General features: G+C 46.4%; 1 protein-coding gene across 1 annotated transcript; it reads right to left on the bottom strand.

Annotated features, from left to right (window-relative positions):
* Positions 1–2,687: 2,687 nt before the first annotated feature.
* Positions 2,688–22,816, bottom strand: LOC128414880 (cytochrome P450 2J2-like). Its single transcript, XM_053390807.1, has 9 exons — positions 21,764–22,816; positions 15,316–15,478; positions 14,194–14,343; positions 12,800–12,960; positions 10,991–11,167; positions 6,445–6,586; positions 3,977–4,164; positions 3,134–3,275; positions 2,688–2,944 (listed from the first exon to the last, which is right to left on the bottom strand). The coding sequence occupies exons 1-9, from the start codon at positions 21,932–21,934 to the stop codon at positions 2,763–2,765; spliced, it is 1,476 nt and encodes a 491-aa protein (XP_053246782.1). The 5' UTR covers positions 21,935–22,816; the 3' UTR covers positions 2,688–2,762.
* Positions 22,817–23,182: the final 366 nt, after the last annotated feature.

The raw sequence follows: 23,182 nt of genomic DNA, 5'->3' as shown, positions 1-23,182 counted from the left end.
AGTGGAAATAATGACACATGACACAATTATTAAGGTTAATGGGCTAAAAAAGGCCACAACTTTATTGGTTACAGGTGATGAGCGGTTACAGGCTTAGACATTGGTCCTAACTGACTATATCTGACTTCAGCTTGTCCACTTGAAGTCCGGAAAGGGTTAACCACCATTATAATAAATAATAGTAATAAATTTTTATTTATACCCCACTCTTCCCAGTTCAGGAAACCAGGCTCAGGGCAGCTAACAACAAATTTAAAACACGTAATTGATGCTACCAAGAAAACAGCATTAAATAGGGTATAAAGCGTAAATAACAATAAAATCAAAAATCAATTTAGGGGGAAAATTCATCCAATAAATATTAGATGATCACCAGGGCTAGCTGGCTAAATTAGTCCCACTTGGGCCAGTGAGGAGACCAGGGGAGAACCAGCTGTGGGATCCCAGAGTGGACAATCTTCATAAAAAGGGGAGGGGGAGGGAAGGAAGGGGAACAAAATATCAGGCCAGGTTCAAATTGAAAGCCAGGTGGAATAGTTCTGTCTTACTGTCTTAGAGGGAGTCCTGGTGATTCACATCAAATAGGAGCTCCCCCAGGGTCACCGATAGGGGGCGTGCCTTAGGCCCTCACCTCCCTAGGCTTTGGGCAGGGCCACGCCCCCCAGAATCCTTTACCGGACTACCCTTCAATATGTGGGGCAGGTGATGGCGTTACCTCCCCTCTTCCAACTACAGAATTATACCAATGTCTAACCACCAATACCCAGAAAGTTGTGACGATTTGCTGTGAGGTAGGCGAAAACCAAGTGGCTGATGCCAATTTCCCAAGTGGAAAAATTTCTACCAGGCCCCTCAACGATGACCAAACAAGGTCCATGGCAAGATCAAAGGCAAAACCTATAGGGCGGGAGGGTGGGAAAACCAAATGGCTAAGGAGCGGCAAAGAGGGAGATCGCTGGCCACATCCTGCCTTAAATAGGGCAGGCCACGCCCCCAGAGCCAGCTGATTGGCTGGCCAGGGGGTGACACGGCTGGGAATCCCCCCAATCGCGCGGGGGCTAGGCTCCAGCCTCCGCACACATGGTGAGGCCGTGATGCCCGCAACCCCACCTCCTTGGAAGGGTGGAAGTGGCTTTCGTTCTCCCAGAGGAGTCCTGGCCAGCAGAAAGCTGTCAACGTTTCCCTTTTTTTAGGGGAAATTCCCTTATTCCGAATAGGATTCCTTGCAAGAAAAGGGGAAAGTTGACAGCTATGGCGGAAACATAACCATCAGCAGCAACATTTAAATATTCTAAATATTCTAAAACCAGTTTAAAACATGTAGATATGAAAGGGGCAATTCATCTTCGTAGACAGCTGGATCGAGGCGGGTCGGGGCTGCTGATTCTTCTAGATCTGTCAGCAGCTTTCGACATGGTCGATCACGAACTTCTGGACCACCGCCTTGCCGACGTGGGGATCCAGGGCACAGTCCTTCAATGGCTGCGCTCGTTTCTCTCTGGTCGGGGACAGAGGGTGGCGCTTGGGGGGGAATTGTCATCGCGCCACTCCTTGGTGTGTGGAGTACCTCAGGGTGCGATACTCTCCCCAATGCTTTTCAACATCTTTATGCGCCCCCTCGCCCAGCTTGTCCGGAGTTTTGGGCTGGGGTGCCATCAGTATGCCGATGACACCCAACTCTATCTGTTGATGGATGGCCATCCTGACTCGGCCCCAGACACACTGACCAGATGTCTGGAAGCTGTGGCTGGATGGTTACGTGGGAGCCGGTTGAAGCTAAATCTTTCGAAGACAGAGGTCCTGTGGCTGGGACGGGACGATATGGGATTGGGGGGGCAACTCCCATCTCTTAGTGCCAGCACCGTCCGTTAAGAGTTTGGGTGTAATCTTTGACACCTCCCTTTCCATGGAGGCGCAGATTGCAGCTATAACAAAGGCGGCATTTTTCCATCTCCGCCAAGCTAAGCAGTTGGCTCCTTACCTCTCTCGCCCTGACCTAGCCACTGTGATCCACGCGACGGTCACCTCCAGACTGGATTATTGTAACTCGCTCTACGTGGGGCTGCCCTTAAGACTGACCCAGAAACTCCAGCGGGTGCAGAATGCTGCAGCGAGACTCCTTACGGGATCTTCGCTGCGAGATCACATTCATCCGGTGCTATATCAACTGCACTGGCTCCCGGTGGAGTACAGGATCAGGTTTAAGGTGCTGGTTTTAACCTTTAAAGCCCTATACGGCCTTGGACCCTCGTACCTACGGGACCGCCTCTCCTGGTATGCCCCACAGAGAAACTTATGGTCTTCAAATAAAAACATCTTGAAGGTCCCAGGCCACAGAGAGGTTAGGCTGGCCTCAACTAGAGCCAGGGCTTTTTCGGCTGTGGCTCCGACCTGGTGGAACACTCTGTCACAAGAGACTAGGGCCCTGCGGGACTTGACATCTGCAAGACAGAGCTGTTCCGCCAGGCCTTTGGCCAGGGCACAGCCTGACTCCCTCGGCAATCTTCGTGGAGCTCTGGCCCAATGGTGGCCAGTGGCTTGAATTTAATTAATTTTATAATGAATGATTTTAGAGTGTTGTTTGTGTTGTACTTTTGTATTGTTTTATTGTTGTTAGCCGCCCTGAGCCCGACTTCGGCTGGGGAGGGCGGGATATAAATAAAATTTATTATTATTATTATCTGTCGGGAAGATAGCCCATCTCTGCAGCCCACCCGCCCTCCGCTCTGTGTGCAGAAATAGCCCCCCTTCCCCTCTGGAACTTAGTAAGGAACAGCACAGAGCTTATAGGGTTGTGGCACCATGGCCAATCCTCCGGTTATAGGCTTGATGCTGACGCTCTTCACTCCTTCTGGAAGCTGTAATTTAAAAACCCGCAGAAGTTTGGTGAAGACAATGAAGAGTTCGGTCCGCGCCAAGCGCTCCCCCACACAAATGCGATGCCCTGCATGGGGAGGAACATTGAGATCCAGGTTAGTTAGTCAGTCTTGCTTATTCCTTGGTGTCCAGGAAAAGGTGACACTATTCCATAAGGCTCACACAGCCATGGAATGACACACACACAATGCAACATACATTGTGGGGCATCTGCGGGCATTTTTCTGGGCTGGGGTGGGAGAGAGGGCACACTCACCTACTGCAAAGGGCATGAAGGCTTCCTTGCAGAAGAATTTCCCATCTTTGTCCAGGAAGTGATTTGGGTTGAACTGATGAGGCGTCTCCCAGTGGTCAGGGTCATACAAGACAGACGCTACATCGGGGATGACGACGGTGCCCTGCAAAACCATTAAGTAATGATTATAATCAACTCCTCAGTTCCAATGGATCCACATTTGGACAGATCAAAGTAAGATCCTGGACAGATCTGCTTTGGGTGATTTCCTCCCCTCTCTTGCTGCTGTGAGTATCAAGAGAAAGCGGTGCATATTCGCTCTTGCTGGACAGATGATAAGAAATCAGAGTGGGAATAGAATCTTAAGTATAGTGGTACCTTAGTTGTTGAACTGAATCCATTCTGGGGATCCGTTCGACTCCCAGAACCACCCGAAAACCAAGGCGCGGCTTCCGCTTGGCTGTAGGAGCTTCCTGCACTCAATCGGAAGCTGCGTCGGACGTTCGGCTTCCAAAAAATGTTCGCAAACCGGAACACTCACTTCCGGGTTTGCGGCATTTGGGAGCCGATTTGTTTGGGAGCCAAGACATTCAACAACCAAGGTACCACTGTACTTCTGTATGATATTTGCATAACTCAAATACGTTGGGTGGTGTTTTACTGAGGTTTTGCTCATTTGGCTGCTGAAATTAATGAACATGACCAAGTTAGGTCCATAAATTTCAATGGGTCTACTTAGTGCTAAGACCACTCTGAAGCACAGCCAGGAACCTGTGGCCCTCCAGATGGCCTGACTTAATATAAGGTGGCTCCCCATGTTCCATGGGAATTTAAGGTATAACAGAGGGAGGAGAATTGGTATACCTTTTTAATACGATAGCCTTGCAGGGTTATGTCTGTTGTGCATTCTCTGAAGGACCCAACCAGCAGGACATTGCAGAGGCGCTGGGTCTCATGAATGACGGCATTGGTGTACGGCAACCTCTTCCGATCCTCGTAACAGACCTCTTTGGAAGGATCCAGAACGGCATGTAGCTCCTCCCGGACTTTTTCTGGTGAAATATACACACGTATGCATACAAATCACCATGTCATATCAGATTAGCGGAGGAACCTCTGGCAGTCCTTCGGATAAATTTATATTTGATCCATGTCAGGACTAGGAAACCCCAAAGATCACACTGCCTTCCGTGAAACTTTTGGGGGGCCATATTCTAGCCGGGGGGGGGCAGAAGCAAAAGTGCATGGAGCAATGATGGAAAATTTCACTTTTGTGCAGCAGGCTAGTTTGTGCACACATCCCCTGACGCCTCTCCGTCTTCCATCCAGGCAAGGAAGAAGCATGATCAGTCGGTGGCGTAGGGTGAGTTTCTGATGCGCAGGGCATGTGCATGCATGCCCAGAGCAGGCACACATGCGCACGTTGGGGATGGGGTGCGGAGGGTGAACAGAGCCCTCCAATGCCAATCAATGCCACTGGATTCTGAGAGGGTTCAAGCTGCACCGGGGCTGGGCCTTTGGACAGAGCCTCCTCCTACAGACAGGAGAGCATGGCTCTACATCAGCCAGTTGGGGCTTCCCCCTGCGCGGGTGCTGGGCAGGCAGGTGATGCAACCAGGTCCTGCTTAGTTCCGGTGAGGTGGGGGGGAGCCTGGATGGCCAATGCAGAGCCACACTCTCCTCTCTCTCTAGGAGAGGAGATGCTGTCCCTGTGCGGCTTGCCTCCTTGCAGGGCACCTGGGAGCGGCGTCAGAGGTCAGTGGCAGCGTCGCGTCAAATGAAATGTCTGTGCAGAGGGAGAAAGGGCTGGCTGGTGGGCAGGCAACTTGGGCAGGGGCAGTGTGGGGCCCGTCCCAGCCCCAAAGATCCGGCCCTGGGGCAGCTTGCCTCCCCGCAGGGTGCCTGCAGTGGGGGCACCTGGTTGTGTCCTCTCACACCCTCAGAATCACATGTCTGGGGTCGCCCCCGCCACAGCCCCAGTCAGGCTATGCCAGCGATCAGAGTTCAGGAGCACATCTCAGCCAGGCAAAAAGACTGTATTTTTCCGTGTATAATGCGCCCCCATGTATAAGACGACCCCTATTTTTTTGGACTGCAACAAAACTATTTGGGGGGGGGAGATTGTCCAGAGTTCTATACAGCCTGCCCACCAATGAGAATCGCATCCATAGCTGCAGCCACCAATCATCTGCACACTCGTTGCCAAAAGCCCACCTGCACACTCGATGCAACCACGGCCAATTGCAGGCACGCATCGCCGCAGCCATAATAGCCAGCCCAGTTGCAGCAGCAGCAGCCAATCAGCAGCAGGTCTTGCCAAAGCAACCAATCACAAGCCCAATCGCCACTGCCAATCTCCTGTTGGCTGTTGCCACCAATCACCCGTCCCCCCCTGCTATCTGTGTATTAGACAACCTGCAATTTTTGCCCATTATTACTAAGGAAAAAATATCGTCTTATAGACGGAAAAAACCGGTATTTGTGCTATGAAATGGAAGCTGTGAGGGCTGTGACCAGGGGAGAGTTCTGAAGGCCAGGTAGCATTACCTGCAGGGCCACATCCAGCCCCAGGCTTGCAGTTCACCCACCCTGACCAATTGGGTGAGTATGTTAAGGATAAACTAATGTTGATAGTTGAGAGGGAAATTCCCAAGTGTCAAAAAGACTATTTATATATGCTACTACTATGGCCCGTGTCTTGTTGGTCTCAAAATGGAAAACGAGTGAGGTCCCAACCAAAGAATAATGGCAGCTTAAACTGATGGAATATGCGCAACTTGCAGATTTAACATATAGAATAAGTGAACAAGAAGAATATACATTTGAAGAAGACTGGAAGATGTTTACTGAATATATGGGTGAAAATTGTGTTCATTTAAAAACACTGGTAGCATTCAGATAAATTCAACAGTGTCAATAAGTTTCGATGGATATAACAATGGTTTACTGAATGGTTTAGTTCATGTTGTAAAATATGCAGGGATGCTTGGTGAGCAAAACGAACCACGGAAAGAGAAGAAGGGAAGCCATTGATTTAAGGTTGTTTAAATGAATATTTTGAAATGCAAATTAGAAAATTTTATTAAAATTATGCATGTGTGTGTTTGTTTGTGTGTGTGTAAAACGTTAAGCGAAAAGGTGGAGGTGGTATGTGCGCTGGCAAATTAGGTGCACAGCAACCAGCTTTCAAAAGCAACTCTTTGCTTCATTGAAACAGGCTGCAAAGTCCTGCCCCCGCCTGTTCAGCCCGCTTGTGAATGTGCTCGTGCCGATCTTCCCACACAATGCTTTCTACCTATAAAACGTATCTGGACTTGTTACGGAGGCCTCACCCTGGATGTCTTGAAAGGCTACCATGTAGAGGATAGCCCAGAGAAGTGTGACGGAGGTCGTCTCGGTCCCCGCTGCAAAGAAGTCGGTGATGACGTGGATCATGTTTTCCTCGTCAAAGGTGCTGTTGGGGTCGTCTTTGCTCTGTTGGTGCCCCAAAGGTGAGAGTAAGGTTAAAGGGTTTAGTGGCGTTCCGTTCTTTGTGTGGCCCCTGGATAGGGTAGCATTCTGAACTATGCCACAATACAGTGTGAAACAAATGGCAGGTGGGCAGAGAGCAGAGCAGGAGTGGGGGAACATTTCAGCCGGTGGACCGACTTCCCGTCTAGGCCACCTTCTGAAGGACCATGGTAGGTGGGGCCAGAGACAACTCTCAGGACCCTTAACAAAATGCAGCCCCCAGAATTCTTTGAGAAAAGCCATGACTATGTGAGATGGCCTGGAAATAATAATAATAATAATAATAATAATAATAATAATAATAATATCTTTATTGTCATTGCCCCCTCTCGGGGACAACGAAATTACTTGACTGCTCCATAAAAACACTAATTAAAACAATACAGAAAGTGTGCAGAGGAGGGCAACTAAGATGGTGGTGATGATAGTGATGATGATAATGATAAAAATTATTTATACCCTGCCCTCCCCAGCCAAGACCGGGCTCAGGGCGGCTAACACCTGATACAAAAACAAATTGATTGAAATACAACTTAAAAACAAGATTAAAATACAACATTAAAACATTAAAATACAGCCTCATTTCAATGGAAACTCAAATCAAAAACTTTTTTGGGGATGAAAACGTCAAGTCTTCTACAAGGCTAACTTTCCAGACTGGTCCTACATGGGCCAGAAAAAAGCCAGGGAAGTCCCCAAATAGGAGTTCCATCACAGGAGGAGAAAGGAAAAAGGAAAAGGAAAGAGAGGGAGGGGATCAGGCTGGTTCCAAGCCAAAGGCCAGGTGGAACAACTCTGTCTTACAGGCCCTGCGGAAAGAAATCAGATCCCGCTGCGCCCTGGTCTCATGAGACAGAGCGTTCCACCAGGCTGGAGCCAGTGTTGAAAAGGCCCTGGCTCTGGTTGAGGCTAATCTGACTTCCTTAGGGCCCAGGACCTCTAGGGTGTATGGACCTTAAGGTCCTCCGTGGGGCATACCGGGAGAGGCGGTCCCGTAGGTACGAGGGTCCTAGGCCATGAAGGCCTTTAAAGGTCAAAACCAGCACCTTAAATCTGACCCTGTACTCCATTGGGAGCCAGTGCAGCTGGAAAAGGATCTAGGAGCCAAGCCTTATGAAGAGCAGTTGAAGGAACTGAGTATGGAAAAGAGGAGATTGAGAAGAGATATGACAGCCATCTTCAAATGTTTTAGAGGCTGTCACAGGCTTGTTTTTTCTTGCTTCAGAGTGTAGGACTTGGACCAATGGCTTCAAGTTACAAGAAAGGCGATTCCAACTAAACATCAGGAAGAACTTTCTTTTTAAAAAAAAAAAAAGATATTTATTGAGTTTTTCCACCTTTATACATTAAAAAATCAAAAAGAAAAAACAAAAAAGTTAAAAACACATAAAGTTTACAATCCTTATTTTCAATAACATATTTCCCTGACTTCCCCACACCTCCCCTTCTTATATTCCAATTCAAATTGTTAATTCAACAAGTTCTTGTCCCCAATTTTTGACCTTTTTATATTTAATTCATTTTTTAAAAAAACAAACCAATTTTAACTTATAAACATCAGTATTTAAACATCAGTGCTCATTCTTAAAACTTTTTTCTAAAGTCGACCCAAATTCCCTTCCACGAATTCCCCAATTTTCATACTAATAACAAAACAAAATAAAAAAAAAGATTATTATTCTGCACCCTTTGGATTCCCAAACCCCACCCCACCCCTTTCCCGGTTTCAATCCCCAACAAATGTCCATCAGTCTTAGTCTACTATCAGCCTGGAGACCTCACGTCCGAGGCTCTTAATTCTCTCTCAATTCCTCTCTGCCGGTTTTTTTGGTAGTCCTTAATATTAAACACCAGATCTCGGAGAAGCTCTGTCCCGATAGGGTCCATATTTCTTCCAGCCAGACCTCCATACTTAAAAGTGGAGCCTGAATCTTGTTTCTTACTCCTTTTAAGTCCAAATGTCCCAAAAGCTCCAACTTTCACCTTAATCAAATTTGTAATCCGTAGGTCTTCAGATCTCCACAGAAGGAGATCTCTCCATTCTTCAATCTTCAATTCAAAACAGATTTTCATCATCCAGTACTTATTTTCCTTTGTAGCCATCATGTCAGGCCTCTGGCTCTCCTTTGTCATCTGCAACATTACATCTCCTCCTTCCTTTTCCTCAGAAACAACATATATCTCTTTCTCCACACTCTCAAATCTTTCAAGTTTCTCTTCTTGTCCAGCTGCATGAACTTCCTGAGTCAAATCCTTATCAAATTCAATGAATTTGTTTACTGTTAAGTCCAGAGTTGCAACATTGGTAGCCAAAACATCAATTTGGCCTTGTAACTTTCCCAAGAGCCTCGGACGTGAGGTCTCCAGGCTGATAGTAGATGGACTGATGGACGTTTGTTGGGGATTGAAACCGGGAAAGGGGGGGTGGAGTTTGGGAATCCAAAGGGTGTATAATTTAACTTGTTCTGTTTTTATCTTGTTTGGATATTTGTATGAAAATTGGGAAATCGTAGAAGGGAATTTAGGCCGACTTTAGAAAAAGGTTTAAAGAATAAGCAATGATGTATGAATATGAAGTCTATAAGGCAAAATTGGTTTTTTTAAAAAAAGAACTAAATATAAAGGTTTAAAAATAGGGATAGGAGCTTGTTGAACCAACAATCTGACCTGGAATACAAGAGGGAGAGGTGTGGGGAAGTCAGGGAAATATGTTATAGAAAATAAGGATTGTGAACCGTATGTGTTTTTAAAAAAATTTTGTGTGTGTCTTTTTTTTTCTTTTTTGGTTTTTTTTATTGTATTACGGTGGAAAATCTTAATAAATATCATTTTTTTTAAAAAAAATCAAATCTTTCAAGTTTCTCTTCTTGTCCAGCTGCATGGACTTCATGAGTCAAGTCCTTATCAAATTCAATGGATTTGTTTACTGTTAAGTCCAGAGTTGCAACATTTGTAGCCAAAACATCAATTTGGCCTTGTAACTTTCCCAAGAGAAGAAACACTCTGTCCAATTTAGCTTGAATTTTTCCTCCTTCAGCCATTCTTGTAATGTCCCAAAATCCCCTCTAGAGGGATTTTGGTTACTTTATCTTCCTTCCAGTTCAAATCCAAAAATCAAGTTAGTTTGTATCAGTTCTTCCTTGTTTTCAACAAAATATAACCAAATTGTAGCAAATATATTCAGCAGAGATAGCAGAAACAAAGTTCTCTTTTTCCTTCTTGACAGCTAATTTGACAGCTGTCAAACTCTTCTATATCTCCTCAACAGGCTCTCTCGCGGATCACTCCCGGGTCCGGGGGGGTGGCACTTCAGCTCTCAAAATTAGCTCTTATCCTCCAGTGAAATTACTTATACTGCCAAATCGTGAAATTAATGTCTTTTACCCAATAAAGAAGAAGAAATTCTCTCAACCTTAGTTAGCTAGTCCTTACTTTAGATTATTTATAAGACGGGGAGACGGACTTCCTGTTTGCGCCTTCCCCGATCGTGCCTAATTCAAAAAAATTTTTTTCTTTACAAATCCAATTTCCGTATTACTCACGGGTTGTTGCTTTTAGAGTCCAATTGTTCACAAGAAGAAGTCAGCGCCCCCACGACCATGGCATGCGGCTTCACTCCGCAGGAGAAGCAGTCGACTCTCAGCACCGCGCCGCTCACCCCGTCCCCCGTTCCGAAGCCTTTAAAAAGGCTCCTTCGCGGGTCGGGGGGGGGCGCAAATGGTGCCCGCTGAGTCACCAAGTTCACAGGCTTCAGCGCCTGTGATTTCTGAGGGTCCCCGCGTCGCCGCAGTGGCAAGACCCGGATCCTGCGGAGCCGATTCCCTCCGGAGCTCGGAGGGAATCCGCCATTAGCCGATGGCGCTAACCCGGAAGTCCCCATCAGGAAGAACTTTCTGACAGTAAGGCTGGATCTACACTCACCTTTAAAAACGTTGCTAGAACGATATTAGAAAATGTTGAGACAGTCCTGTTTGGTTTCGCTTTGCTTCCTTTCCACGAGGTCTGCCTAAGTTTATGATAGCTAGTTGCTCTGCAGAACCCTCTGGTGTCACATTTTAATAACACATTATTAACATTAAAAAAGAACGTCATATGGCTATGGTTATCAGAACCACTGCTTAACTCTTTTTTAGTGTTAAATGAGCTGTTTGACAGTGGAAATGTCTCCTTTAGGAGGTTGTGGACCCTCCTTCCTTGGAGGCTTTTAAGCAAAGGTTGGATAGCCATCGTTCATAGATGGTTTAGCTGCATTTCTTACATTGCAGGGGGTGGACCAGGTGATCCTTCCAACTCTTTGATTCTATGATTTACCAGCATTTCCACCATCTCTTCAGATGAGCTCCAGCTGCACAGAAGGCAGCCCCTTACCTTTTCAATCTGATTCAGATAGTAATCAATTAAATCCTGTGGGTCAATTGGGTCCCTGGTCTTCTCGTGGCTTCTGATCTCGTCCCTTATAATTGCATGCCCTTTTGCCAAGCATTCGAATGCCTTCTGGTGAGGTCCCGGCATATGGCGCATCAGCCCAGGGAAAAGATCATATGCCTGGAGATGGAGAGAAAGAGGAGACACTTGGTTATCTGCCCTCGCCGCATTATTCGTAGCTCTTTGAAGGGCACGCGGGCATACCCTCCGATATTTTGAGTCCCAAAACCAGAACGCACGTCTTCCCACCCGTACTCCTGCGCAAGTAACGGGACCCACGTGAGATCACGGAGCCCAAAAAATGCACTTTTCCCAGAACTATGTTTGCACGGTGCACCAAAGCATGCCTTTTGGGGCACCACAGTGATCGGGCCACTTTTCGGGGTGAGAACTCAGAGCAAAATTGCGCAAGATCGTGACACCCAACATGGCTGCCCTGCCCTCACGTGAGAAAACGGGATGTCCCTTTTTTTCTGGGACAGTTGTGGGGCATGGGGGGAGTAAGCAAAGGCTGCTTTTGTGAGTGTGTAATTATGGCTCACAGAAAGGATCTTGTATATGGAAGGGCTGGTCATTCCTTCAGGCTATTAAAGCTAACTGGTAAATAAATAAATAAATTTATTATGAGTCCTTGGGTAATATGCTTATGAGGGATAATTGTCTGAAACTATACTGCTGTTTTTGGAATATTACTGGTCCCCGTCTCTCCTCAGATCCTCACTTTCTTCGCCTTTCTTGCTTTTATCATCTCTCTTCCTCGCTTTATGGTTGTTATTATTGCTCTTTGTGTATCAGAAAGTGAAAAAATAAAAACAGTTACAAAAAAAAGAGAGAGAGATTATGGGCCTGGCATTGTCTTTGAAGCACCAACATTTTAATGAGGGATGCCAAGACGACGTAGCATCACATAAAACTACCCATGGCTGCTAGCCAGTTCTGTCTTCACTGTTGGAGGCTGTGATGCTTCTGAAATGGCAGGTGCTGGAAGCCACAGCAGGGGAGAAGGCTCTTGTGCACACAAAAAGGGATGCTGGACTAGAGGGACCTTTGGCCTGATCCAGGAGCACTCTTCTTAGGTTCACCCCTTTCCCATTTCATCCTCACAACAACCATGTGAGTTAGGTTAGGCCAGGCATAGGCACACTCGGCCCTCCAGATCGGGACTACAATTCCCATCATCCCTGACTACTGGTCCTGATAGCTAGGGGATCATGGGAGTTGTAGGCTCCCAAAAACATCTGGAGAGCCAAGTTTGCTTATGCCTGGGTTAGGCTAAGAGTCTGTGTCTGGCTAAATGTTGCCCAATGAATTTTGTGGTTGAATCCTGGTCTTTGAGGCCCTAGTTCAAAACCTTGCAGGATACTTTTGGGAGAAGAAAAAACTAAGGAGTAAACCCTACACAAATCCAGAGTGGCATCCCTAAGACAGTTGGATGGCGCCTTGTTCGCCTCCTTCCGGAAATTCCTGCAGCCAAGCTGGTGCCAAACACATTGCTCTGCTTTCCTTTGACCACCTCAGTGAGGCCAAGGGTGGAGTCTTGTCCTCTGGGCAGGCAGCCCAGGACCTCCAGACACACTGCTCAGGCTTGCATCCCAGAGAAGTCACTTCAGTGCCTCTAACGCAACGGTTTGACTTAACCCCGAGAGGCGCACTCCGTTGCCTCTCAAGACAGACCGATGCAATAACCCAGCTACCCTTCTGACACAGAACATTCACTTAATTTTGTTTTTCGAAATCTTTCGGAACACGCACAATTCGAAACGGGCTGGGCAGAAAATGGAACATGAAATCGACAGCCTTGACCATATCTTGGAAGACCTCGTCATCGTAGGAAAAGCGATGCCCGAACACCACGGACGAGATCACGTTGGAGACCGCAGGGAAGATGGCGAGAGCAGGGTTCATGGGCTTCCCTGAAAGGGCAGGTGTGATAAACTGTCATCATTTAACATTCAGACCAACATTTAGACCTGCCTAATATGAAGCCAAACGTTTTCACCAGAGAGGCCAGGAGCAAATCTAGTAGGAGGGGGAGGGCTGGGTCTGCCACGAAAAGTGGCTGCATTCATTATTGGTTTTGTGCTTGTCTTTCATTTCATTCTTTCAATGTGTGATTCTGCCTGACTCAGGGCTGGGAAACTTTTGGCCTGCCACAACTCCCATCATTCCTGGCCTTGGTCCATACTTGCTCAGGACGATGGGAGATGGAGTCACTTTCTGCATGTAGAAGCATCTCCTCCTCCTCACAGACTGTTCCTTGCCACATGCTAGAAGAGTGAGACTGAACCCAAAAGTGGCCTTCTCTTTGCAGACAATCCTGCACAAGAGCCAGACTAAATCTCTCGGGGCAAGTTAGGTATGATTGCACCAAGGTTCTTTTTGTGTGGTGTTTTTCCAGGGTGCAAGAGCAAATAAACACATCAGTGAAACACTGCACAAAATCAGTCTCAACCCTGGAGCCCTGTCAAGAATCATCAACAGGGCAGGAGTTCAGAACTCCTCCTCCAGTCGACTCCCCGTGGAGTCAGCACCAAAGGCTCTATGCAAGGAGCAGGCAATAATGTTGCTTCAGCAAAGCTGGCAGTCAAGTGGGGCCCCAAAGAGTCCTGCAGCCAAGCAATTGCCTCTAGCTCTGCCCTCTTGGAAGGAAGCTACTGCATTTAAAGAGGCTGTGCTCTGTTTTTTAGTTGTTGGTTCCAAAGGAGCCAGGGAGCCTCTGGTGGCAGCTACAGAGTGTCCTCCTGAATTGTAGGTGATTCTGGAGGGGAGAGGGAAAGGGCAGTCTCCATAGACTTGCAGATTATCACATTTTTAAATATGTAGTTTTCTGGATCATAGAACTGTAGAATTGGAAGGGGCCCTGAAGGTCACTGCAGATGCAGGAATCTCAACTAAAGCATTTATGAGCTGCATAAATTCCAGAGCTTCAACAGACACATCCTAGGCATGCCTATGCTTTTCAGTCTACACCCATGAGGCCTAGAAGCTTAAATAGTCACACTAGAAGAAACTGATCCTATAAATGCATTGGACAGTTAAACCTTGCATTTCTGCATCGTTAGCCCCGACCAGAAGTGCTGATCAATTCACAAGCTTGAAACTGCACAGCATTCAGTCTATATAATAATAATGGTGGTGTTTCTGACCTCCCTCGTTTCTAAATAGTTCGAGGAGATAGTTCGACTCCTGTTGAATGCGGTACTCCACGCCCTTCTTCCCCATGCCTAAATTCCGCAGGGTCGTCAGGCTGAAGCGCCTCTGCTGCTTCCAGATGTGGCCAGTTGCAAACAGAACTCCTGTAAAGCAGATCATCAACACATTATAGAAGCATTGGAGTGGGGTGGGGAGAAATGCATCAAAGAACTGTATATGGTATGCCTTACGGGGGAAAAGTTTGTATGTTTTTAGCTGTTGGTATTTTATCTGGATTGCTTTAAATTGTGTGAGCTGCCTTGAGCCCTGGTCCAGGAAAAGGCAGGATATAAACAACAGCAGCAGCAGCAACAACAGCAACAGCCTGGAGAAGCCAGAGATGGAACCTAGGATTTTCAATGGGCAATCTAAGAGCTGTGCAATTGAGCTACAGACAATCCTTGACCCAACTCTAGTTGTGTGTTCATTATGCACAGCTGACAGGGCAAAATGTGAAGGGAGGTGGAAGGCATATGTGCAGCTCATTCCTATTATTATTATTATTATTATTATTATTATTATTATTTTACATCCATATATTATTATTATTATTATTTTACATTATTATTATTATTTTAGGTGAGTGTTCGCATAATGAGTCCACAATTTCTATTGATTCCTATGGGAACATTTCTAAATGGGGATTTGATTGATTCCCCCCTCCATGGTTTGTTCCTAGGAATTGCTGTAGCCAGCCCGCAAAAGAGAGACAAAGGAAAAAAATGATTTGTCCAGTCTCCCTCCCTCCCTGCATGGTTTTTGCCTGAAATTGGCTGTTACCATCTAACAAAACACAAGCAAGCAACGAAGTAAGGAAGTGGGCAAACTCCGGCTATTTGGATATCTGAATCTGTGGAGTGTTTAGCAAGGTCATAATTTTATACGTTCAGATAAGTGAATTTTCAGATGGCGAGCGGATCGACAGCGGAACCTGCATGTATTGGGAATTCAATTAACATTTTTGATGGACATTGTTTTTTTTCTGTATGCTCCCCGCCCCCTATTTGAGTGCATTTTGTTGATCAAGGTAGAGCCCAGAAATCTCAACACTCTTAACAGTAAGGAGGTTGACTTACCTTTTCCCTTCATTGTATCAATCACAAAAGGGGTCATGGGCCGGCCCGTCATCTGTTCGGAATGCGTGACCAGCGCCTCTTTCACAGCATCGAACCCATTCAGGAGAATCATGGGTTTGTGTCCCACCCACATGGTGAAGATCCTCCCATAATCCTTTGATATCTGCAATTTAGACAAATAAAATAAAATAACTTTTCTTGCAATTATTTATTTAATATTTTTTTTTATCAACTTTGTAGGCAACTCTAGCAAAAGCAACTTCCTCCCAATATGATTTGCTGCCTGAAATGAACAACAATTTGGCACCTCCTTCCCATTCCGCATACTGTCAAAATGCAAACCGGCAGTAAATCACACAGTTCAGAGTTTGCTCTTTACAGTATTAGCAAAAACACAATTTCCGCAGACTTGGTCGAGTGTCAGGCCTAATGGGCAGAGCAGCTCGTTCTCTGTGATCTTAACTCCATGAAAATCAGTTGCTGAGACTGAAAGTCCTCGGCTCCTCGCAGTCGTCTGTCCCCTCTTCTCCAGTGCTTTCTCCAAGCAATCTGAAACTGTGCCTGTGTGAAGCCAACCTCTCCTCCGCCCTTTTCATGCCTCTTCTGGTTCTAGGAGTCAAGGGGGGAGGGGAACTTGTCACAGCGGGGGGGGGGGGAGATACCCATGACTCTTCACCAGGCTGACTCATCTCTGCCTCTTGGACTCTCCTGCTTCAGCTTCTGCCTGATTCTGGACTTCTCTCTGCCCCCAACTCTCCCTGCTCACTAAGCCCTGTCACCTCCTCAGCTTCTGACACCTCCCCCACCCTCTTCTCCCTCTAGGCACCCATCATCCCACCATCGCTCCCTGGACTCTGAGCCGCCAACCCCAGCTGGTTCCTCCCACCATTCCTCTGCATCCAACCAGTCCATGACACATACAAAAGCTGATTGGACTGGCAACTGAACCTTACTTCAGTGCTGCTGCTGGGGCATCCTCCTTCTCCATACCTAAGGGTATCTTAGGGACCCCCTGGACCCTTAAATCCCAGCTGAATGACTGAGATCATCTGCAGGAATGTTGTTGGTTGTCCCCTGAGTTGGTGAGGCTCATTTGACGTCAATGCAAAATAGAGGGTGGAATTCAACGTTGCATTCTTCCACTTGTTCCATCTGTCAAAGCATTTCAGCTTGCCAGGTGGAACAATCCCTCTTCTTCCCTCCCCCTCCCCCGGTGCTGTTCTAGGGGGTTCTACCAACCATCCATAGCAATTGGGGGGGTGCATGGGATGCAGAGAGGGAGAAAGCCACATTTTGCAAGTGTAGTTCCTCACATAGGGCTTCCATTGGCAGGCCTAGTTGGCTAAATCCTCCTCTAACCCCCCCGAGACCTTAGTGTCACTGGTCCAGTCCTGTGGAATGTTCTGCAAATAGACACTCAAGAAGTCACGTTCTGTTTCAACCTTTAAACACCCGCTGAAGACTTTTATTTACCACCAGACATGCAGGAAAGTGGGGAAACAGACACCCATAAAACTGAATGCAGCCCATCAGCTATGTATAGGGGCCCACTAGGGCACAGGTGGGGCATATTTTTCAGCCACATTTGCTTGTGGGGAATTTTCTGGGAGGTCTCATGCCATTGGTGGTTTGGTCCAGAGTTTAAAGAGGGCCACTCAACTAGGGATATCAGAGAATTCCAATAAAGGCGAAATGAGAGTGGAAATTTCACATGCCGGTTTATTCATCCTATATATACATTGTTGTTTCAGACCTGGTGTGCTGGGAGAATGAATTACTATCTTCCCTTGTTCAGTTCTTTACAGTGTTTATCTGGATGAGACAAGGTCACATTCCATTCCTTCCACTGTTTACCAACTAGCATACGAGCTGCGGCCATAAATAACTCACAGAGTACATATCCAGTCTCCGCCATTAAAATTCCACTCTGGAGTTCTTCCTCGGGGTTTCCGGCTGATGCCAGATCTATTTGGCAGTCGTTCATTCTTCTTGCTCTGTATTGCTCCCTCACACTCCTGTTTGAATCCAAAGGTAATTTTAAATAAAGTCCCTTCAGCCTCGGCCGAGGGGGGTAGTGTTGAGGTTTGTGAGAAACTGCAGCTTTTAAGTGGACAATTAGTGAGTTGGCAAGAAGCCAAGTTAAGCAAGAGTATGTGAGAAAGTCTGTTTGGAGATAGGGAAGCCTAGCAACAGGTGGTGATTGGCTAAACGTTTTCCCTTATAAACAGTATGATACGGCAGTTGGAGTTCAGAGGTTGGTGTGTAGAGTTTGAATCGAGTCTGTGTATATACCGTAATTTTCACTACAAAACACACACTTTTTTGCTCCTAGAAAGTAAGGGAAAATGCCTGTGCGTGTTACGGAGCGAATGCACGGATCGGAGCCATGGCTGCCGTCAGTCAAGCAAAGCGGGAGCCGCTTACACACTCTACGAGGCTCTCGCTTTGCTTGCTTTAAAGAGACCTGGAGCCGGGGAGGAGGGAGGGAAGGAGAGTCATGGCAGCAAAGCTGGCAGCAGCTGCTTACATGGGAGGAGGGACAGACGCTAGCAAAAGTCCATGCGCTCTCTAAACAGAGCAATGAGGCTGCAGAGGGATGGCAGGAAAGATAAAATTTAAGCAACCAGCAGCAAAATAAAACCAACCTCGAGCTCTGAGCCAGCGCAGTGAAAACCAGGAAGTAAAAAAAAAGGCTGGGGAGGGCATGAGGGAGAGGGGAAAACTTCGCAAATCCCCCGCGTCTCAGCGGATTGGGACGGAGCAGCTTGTTTTCAGGCAGGATAGATTTGAGCATTGTCTGGGTCCTAGTGCCCCATCGCTTTTTTGTGCTCCATTCTATTGCTGCTGGTGGCTGCTTATCATTCAGGCTGCAAGGAGGAGCGCTTTTACACAGCTAATGGCGAATCCCCTGCAATCCAAGTCCTCCTCACTTGCTCAAATCTATTCTGCCTCAAAACAAGGAGCGGAAGGAAAAGGCTGCAAACTGTTAAATGGAAAAAAAACCCAGGCACAGGGCAAATACCTTAAGTATACCTTTAAAGCAACAGTGCTCTTTCCCTCCCTCCTCCCCGCTCAGCTCACAGAAAAGCTCCTTCTCCACACACCCCACGCGTGCTCCTTGTCCCTTGAGTTCTTTTCTTTCCCTCCCCACTTAAAACGTGGTTACAAAGCACGGATCCACATGGATCCTCAGGATTTTTGCACTGGGTCACCCCAAACTCACCATCAGATCACATAGCATTTCCATGGCTATAGTCTGCACCAAAAAACACACACGCACCCACTGTTTCATGGGGCCGCAATGGCGCAAAAACGTGGTTACAAAGCATGGATCCACATGGATCCTCAGGATTTTTGCATTGGGCTACCCCAAACTCACTGTCAGATCACATGTCTGTGGCCACAGCATAAACCATAAAAATCATACATCCACTGTTTCGTTTAGAATATATTTTCCTTGTTTTCCTCCTCTAAAAACTACGTGTGTGTTATGGTCAGATGCGTGTTATAGAGCGAAAAATACGGTAGTAACTTGTACAAAGCTGTGCTATACTCGGTATATAATAAAAGCAAATACAAATCAAGTTACTGTTCAGCAAGTTATGTTCCTGAGATGTCGTCCTGGACTACAGGGACTAATCAGCGGGTAGCAGAGAGTTTTGGTTGAGATCCATCAACAGGTTACAGTGCACAGGTTACAGTGTCCAAGTTGCGGAGCGTTGCTTGTTTGCCAGGTGCTAGCCGAGTCATGGACGCAAGGGTCGGAAGTCTCCCAGATTCCTAGCGAAGGAGTTGGTGAGGACATGCCGGTGGTGATCAGTGGCAGAGTGTCGTGGAGTCGATGCCAAGAGCTGATCGACAGCAGACCTGAGTCTACGGGATGGCTGGATGCCGACTTTCAAGTTCTGCCTTTCAAGTTGGCAGACACGGGCTTGAGTGGCACAGCGGGATGCAGTGAACTCCCCAGACCACACTGGGGAGCATTGCCAGGATTTTTGGCTCATAAATCCTGGTTTTCCCCTGCTTGAATCTCCCCACTGCCTGTGCAGGGCAGCAGGGAGTGATTGCCCTTGACTCGTGACGTAGCAGGTAAGAATTACCACAACCCACAGATGCCAGAGGTTCTCCTCCTCTGGACTAGAGTCTTGCAACCAATATGCCCCTTTGGTTTCAGATAGTACATGGGCAGACGAGTCTAAAAAGCCTGGGACACAATTTTTCATGGCCCACTAGCAGTTATGATGGTTCATTGACTGGAATTAATGTATTTAGTATTAACTCTGGAGGTGTATATTCAACTTTGACCAAACTAAGCATCCTAGAGCAAAATATACATCAGGATTAAACACCGCCTGCCCCGCCCCCCCATCATAGAACCATAGAATCATGGACTTGTGGAACTGGAAGCATCTTCAAAGGTCATATTGTCCACCCCCACAAATATAACCATAAAACTGTCATTGTCGCTTATTTGATTTAAGAGCATCAAACATGAAAGAAAAGAACATGCTCAGAGTGTACTTCATGTTTCAGAAACAGAAACACCCCTCCCACTGTATATAGATCTCGTGATTCACACTGTCACTAAAGAAAACAATTATAGGTAAACTGTCTCCTCTGGGCCCGGATGTTACTTATAATCGAGTACAAGATGTATCAGCCACAGCAACAAGTGTATTATGTAAGCAATGTATGGGAAATGGTGTGTCCTGCCCAAATTGTTTCTTCTTCTTCATCATCATCATCATCATTTTATTATTTATACCCTGGCCACCTTACTGGGTTGCCTCAGCCACTCTGGGCAGCTTCCAAGACAGTATAAAAACATAAGAAAACATCAGTCATTAAAAACTTACCGATACATGGCTGCCTTCAGATGTCTTCTAAAAGCTGTATAGTTATTTATCTCCTTGACATCTGATGGGAGGGCATTCAAAAGGGTGCATTTAATATTTTGTCAGGAGGCTCCCAGAGTGGCTGGGGCAACCCAGTGAGGTGGGCAGCATAGAAATAATAACATTAATAATAATAATAATAATAATAATAATAATAATAATAATAATATCGGAGGGGGTTCACATGAACACCACATCTTCCTGGCTGCAAAAACGGTGGGGAGATGTACTCTTCTCTAAGTAAAACATAAACAAAAACCTGTCTCATTTACAAGAAGCATCGACAATTATTTGCTTGAGACTTCTAAATACATACCTTCTTTTGCATTTCATTTCATTTTTTTCATTTCACTTTTAATTTGTATACTGCCTTTCTATATTACTTTACACAAGTTGGTTTACAAGCAGAAGAAAACACAATTTATACAACGAAGGTGATACACCAGGGGTTGACAACCTAAGGCCCATGGGCCACAAGCAGCCCATGGGGTCATTTAACTGGCCCATGGACACCCACTGCCCGCTCAGGGACCCCTGCCGCCCGCTTGGTCAACTCCCGTGTGCTGTTCAAACCCATCTTTATTCGTTACAAGTCCCAGGGCCCACTTAAGATTCCTACGATTTTACATCAACCTTGCAAACACTTCAAACACCTTATTGGCCAAACAAGCCTTTGTATCTCTTCAAAAGAACACCACTTGGCGTCAAAACCTATCTGAGATCCTAGTTAGATACACCCTACCGGAGTTTAATATTCTCAAACTGTGGAGCCCGGACAAAGTTCGGGAATGGATCCTGGAGAGAGACGCTCTGTTAGATATCACAAAAATACAGAACCCAGGGTCCTCCCACTGGTTTCCCCGACTGAAAACAGTCAAAACCTGCGCCAATTATTTGGCGAATATCACCAATCCCACCCTTCGGAGAGCTTTCACCATGGCCTGTTTTCAAACCATTCCTACGGCCTATTTGTCAGGCAGATATGCAAAAATCCCAGTAGAGCAGCATATATGTCCTTGTCATATGAGAACCAAAGAGGATCTCACACATTACATGTTGTATTGTCCCATCTATTCGGCCTTCAGGGATGCGATGTTACAAACTATTCCCAAATCAATAGCCAACTCTGAGGACCAAGTAAAGTTTTTACTGGTGGACGCTGATCCACGGATTTCTCACGTGGTAGCGGTCTTTGTGGTGAAGGCTATGAAAACTAGGGTATGGTTCCTGGAGGAAATGGTGAGGTCCCTCCCATTGCTCTCCTAACCTGTTGCTGTATCTTCTTTCCTGAATGGCGAGGTTTTTTGGGTAGTTTCCTTGCTGGGACAGCATGGCATGAATTTTAGCTTATTTTTATAATTTTATTGTTTATCTTTTAATAATGTTTTATGGTATTTTGTGTAAAGGCATGGACCTCACAAATCTAATAATAAACTTTATAACTTTACGTTACAAGTCGCCAAAGTATTCTGACCCCCTTCCCTTCTGCTGCTGCAATCTTAAATCAGTTTCATTTCAACAATCTGGCAAATCATGCCAGCAAAAATAATTACCTTGGTGTATGTTTCCTGGTTGAGACTCAAGTCCAAGCGCCACAGACCTCCAATGATTGGAAAGGGAGTTGGCCCAGGTGGGTACTGCCGACTCAGCCATTGCAGTTTTAGGAACTGCACGATCAGGAGAGTTACAATGGCAATGGCAATGAGCCCGCTCACTCCCACCATTGCCCTGGTTGCTTTAGCCCTCGGTTTTAGGATCAGCTTGTGCCTGTGAATGGTCTGGAAATATCTGCTTCCTTAGTGAGCTGTCTTCATCTTCAAGGCTGCCTGAAAGTTTTTGTGAAGGCTGCCTCAGCTTCCTCATTTGTTACTGCATGGCGGCAATTAGATAAGGAGGTAATAGTCATGTTGAAATTGTAATCAATATAATGATTTAATAACAGGGTGAGGAGATTGTGGGGAACAGGCTATGCTATTTCTTCATGACAAAGAGCCTCTCCCTGGTCTTGCAACTATTGCATTAAGGCCGTGCTGCAATAGCATCCAGCTAGAACTAGCTGTATCAAATCATTCGGAGCAAGCATGCAGAACCTGTGGCCCACCAGAGGTTGTTGAACCACCTGGGTATTGGCCGTGATGGGGCTGATGGAAGCTGGAGTGTGACATCGGAAGGAGACCAAAGCATTTGGAAATGATGCAATAAGGAGTGAGGCAACAGGAGCTGTAGTAAGATGAAGAGGACAGGGTAGTTCTAAATGACATCTAGATGACATAATCCTAGTCTTGCACTACTGCTAAGCAACTTTGGCACCGCCTATAAGCAGAAAGTGTTCATTCATTCCTGCTCTCAAAACAATGTTACAAAAGTTGGGTGCCACCCCCTCTCTCTGCCAAGCTGTGGCAGGGTTCCAGTGGGTTCCAGTCTGCGTTCCTTTGGAGAATTGAGACATGGCGGAGCATGCCGTAGCTTTAAGAAATATGGTTTATTCGCCTATTTATACCTTCTGTCTGCATGGAGGGGGTCCAGATCTTACAGTATGGTCATTTCAAGAGGGCCTTGTGCCCTAAAGCAGTGCAGCCCTGGAGTCGAAGGCATTTCTCCCAGCCAGCAAGCGGCCAGCCTGCCCAAGATGGATCCCAGTCTTCCTTCCTTCCTTCCTTCCTTCCTTCCTTCCTTCCTTCCTTCCTTCTTCATCTTCCCAGCAACCCTTCCTCAAGACTCTCTTTTCCTGTCACCTCGCACCCAGCTAGGCTGGTTTCCTTCCAAACCCCTAGTCTGTGTCCACACCTCAGGGCAAAAGGCCAGGGCAGTTCTCTTGCACTGCCAATTGTCCTCAATGGCTCTGTATTCTGTTTTATCATATCATCAATGCATAGTACGGTATGTTACAGTCAAACACATGCTAATAAGAAACGGGGGGGGGGAGACTAACATAAGTATATGACACATATCTGTAAATAATAATAGTAACA

This window comes from Podarcis raffonei, chromosome 5 (assembly GCF_027172205.1).
Source record: "Podarcis raffonei isolate rPodRaf1 chromosome 5, rPodRaf1.pri, whole genome shotgun sequence".
Lineage (NCBI taxonomy): Eukaryota > Metazoa > Chordata > Lepidosauria > Squamata > Lacertidae > Podarcis > Podarcis raffonei.
The sequence above is the reverse complement of the archived record's forward strand: the minus strand, read 5'-3'. Positions and strand labels throughout refer to the sequence as shown.

What these genes read in the sequence shown, in the direction of transcription:
- LOC128414880 (XM_053390807.1), bottom strand. Translation starts at nt 21,934, where the DNA reads ATGGTGGGAGTGAGCGGGCTCATTGCCATTGCCATTGTAACTCTCCTG. An exon ending in TGATACAATGAAGGGAAAAG is followed by an intron (nt 14,344 to 15,315) that starts GTAAGTCAACCT and finishes TCTGCTTTACAG; the next exon opens with GAGTTCTGTTTGCAACTGGC. An exon ending in CTTCATGCCCTTTGCAGTAG is followed by an intron (nt 2,945 to 3,133) that starts GTGAGTGTGCCC and finishes CTCCCCATGCAG; the next exon opens with GGCATCGCATTTGTGTGGGG.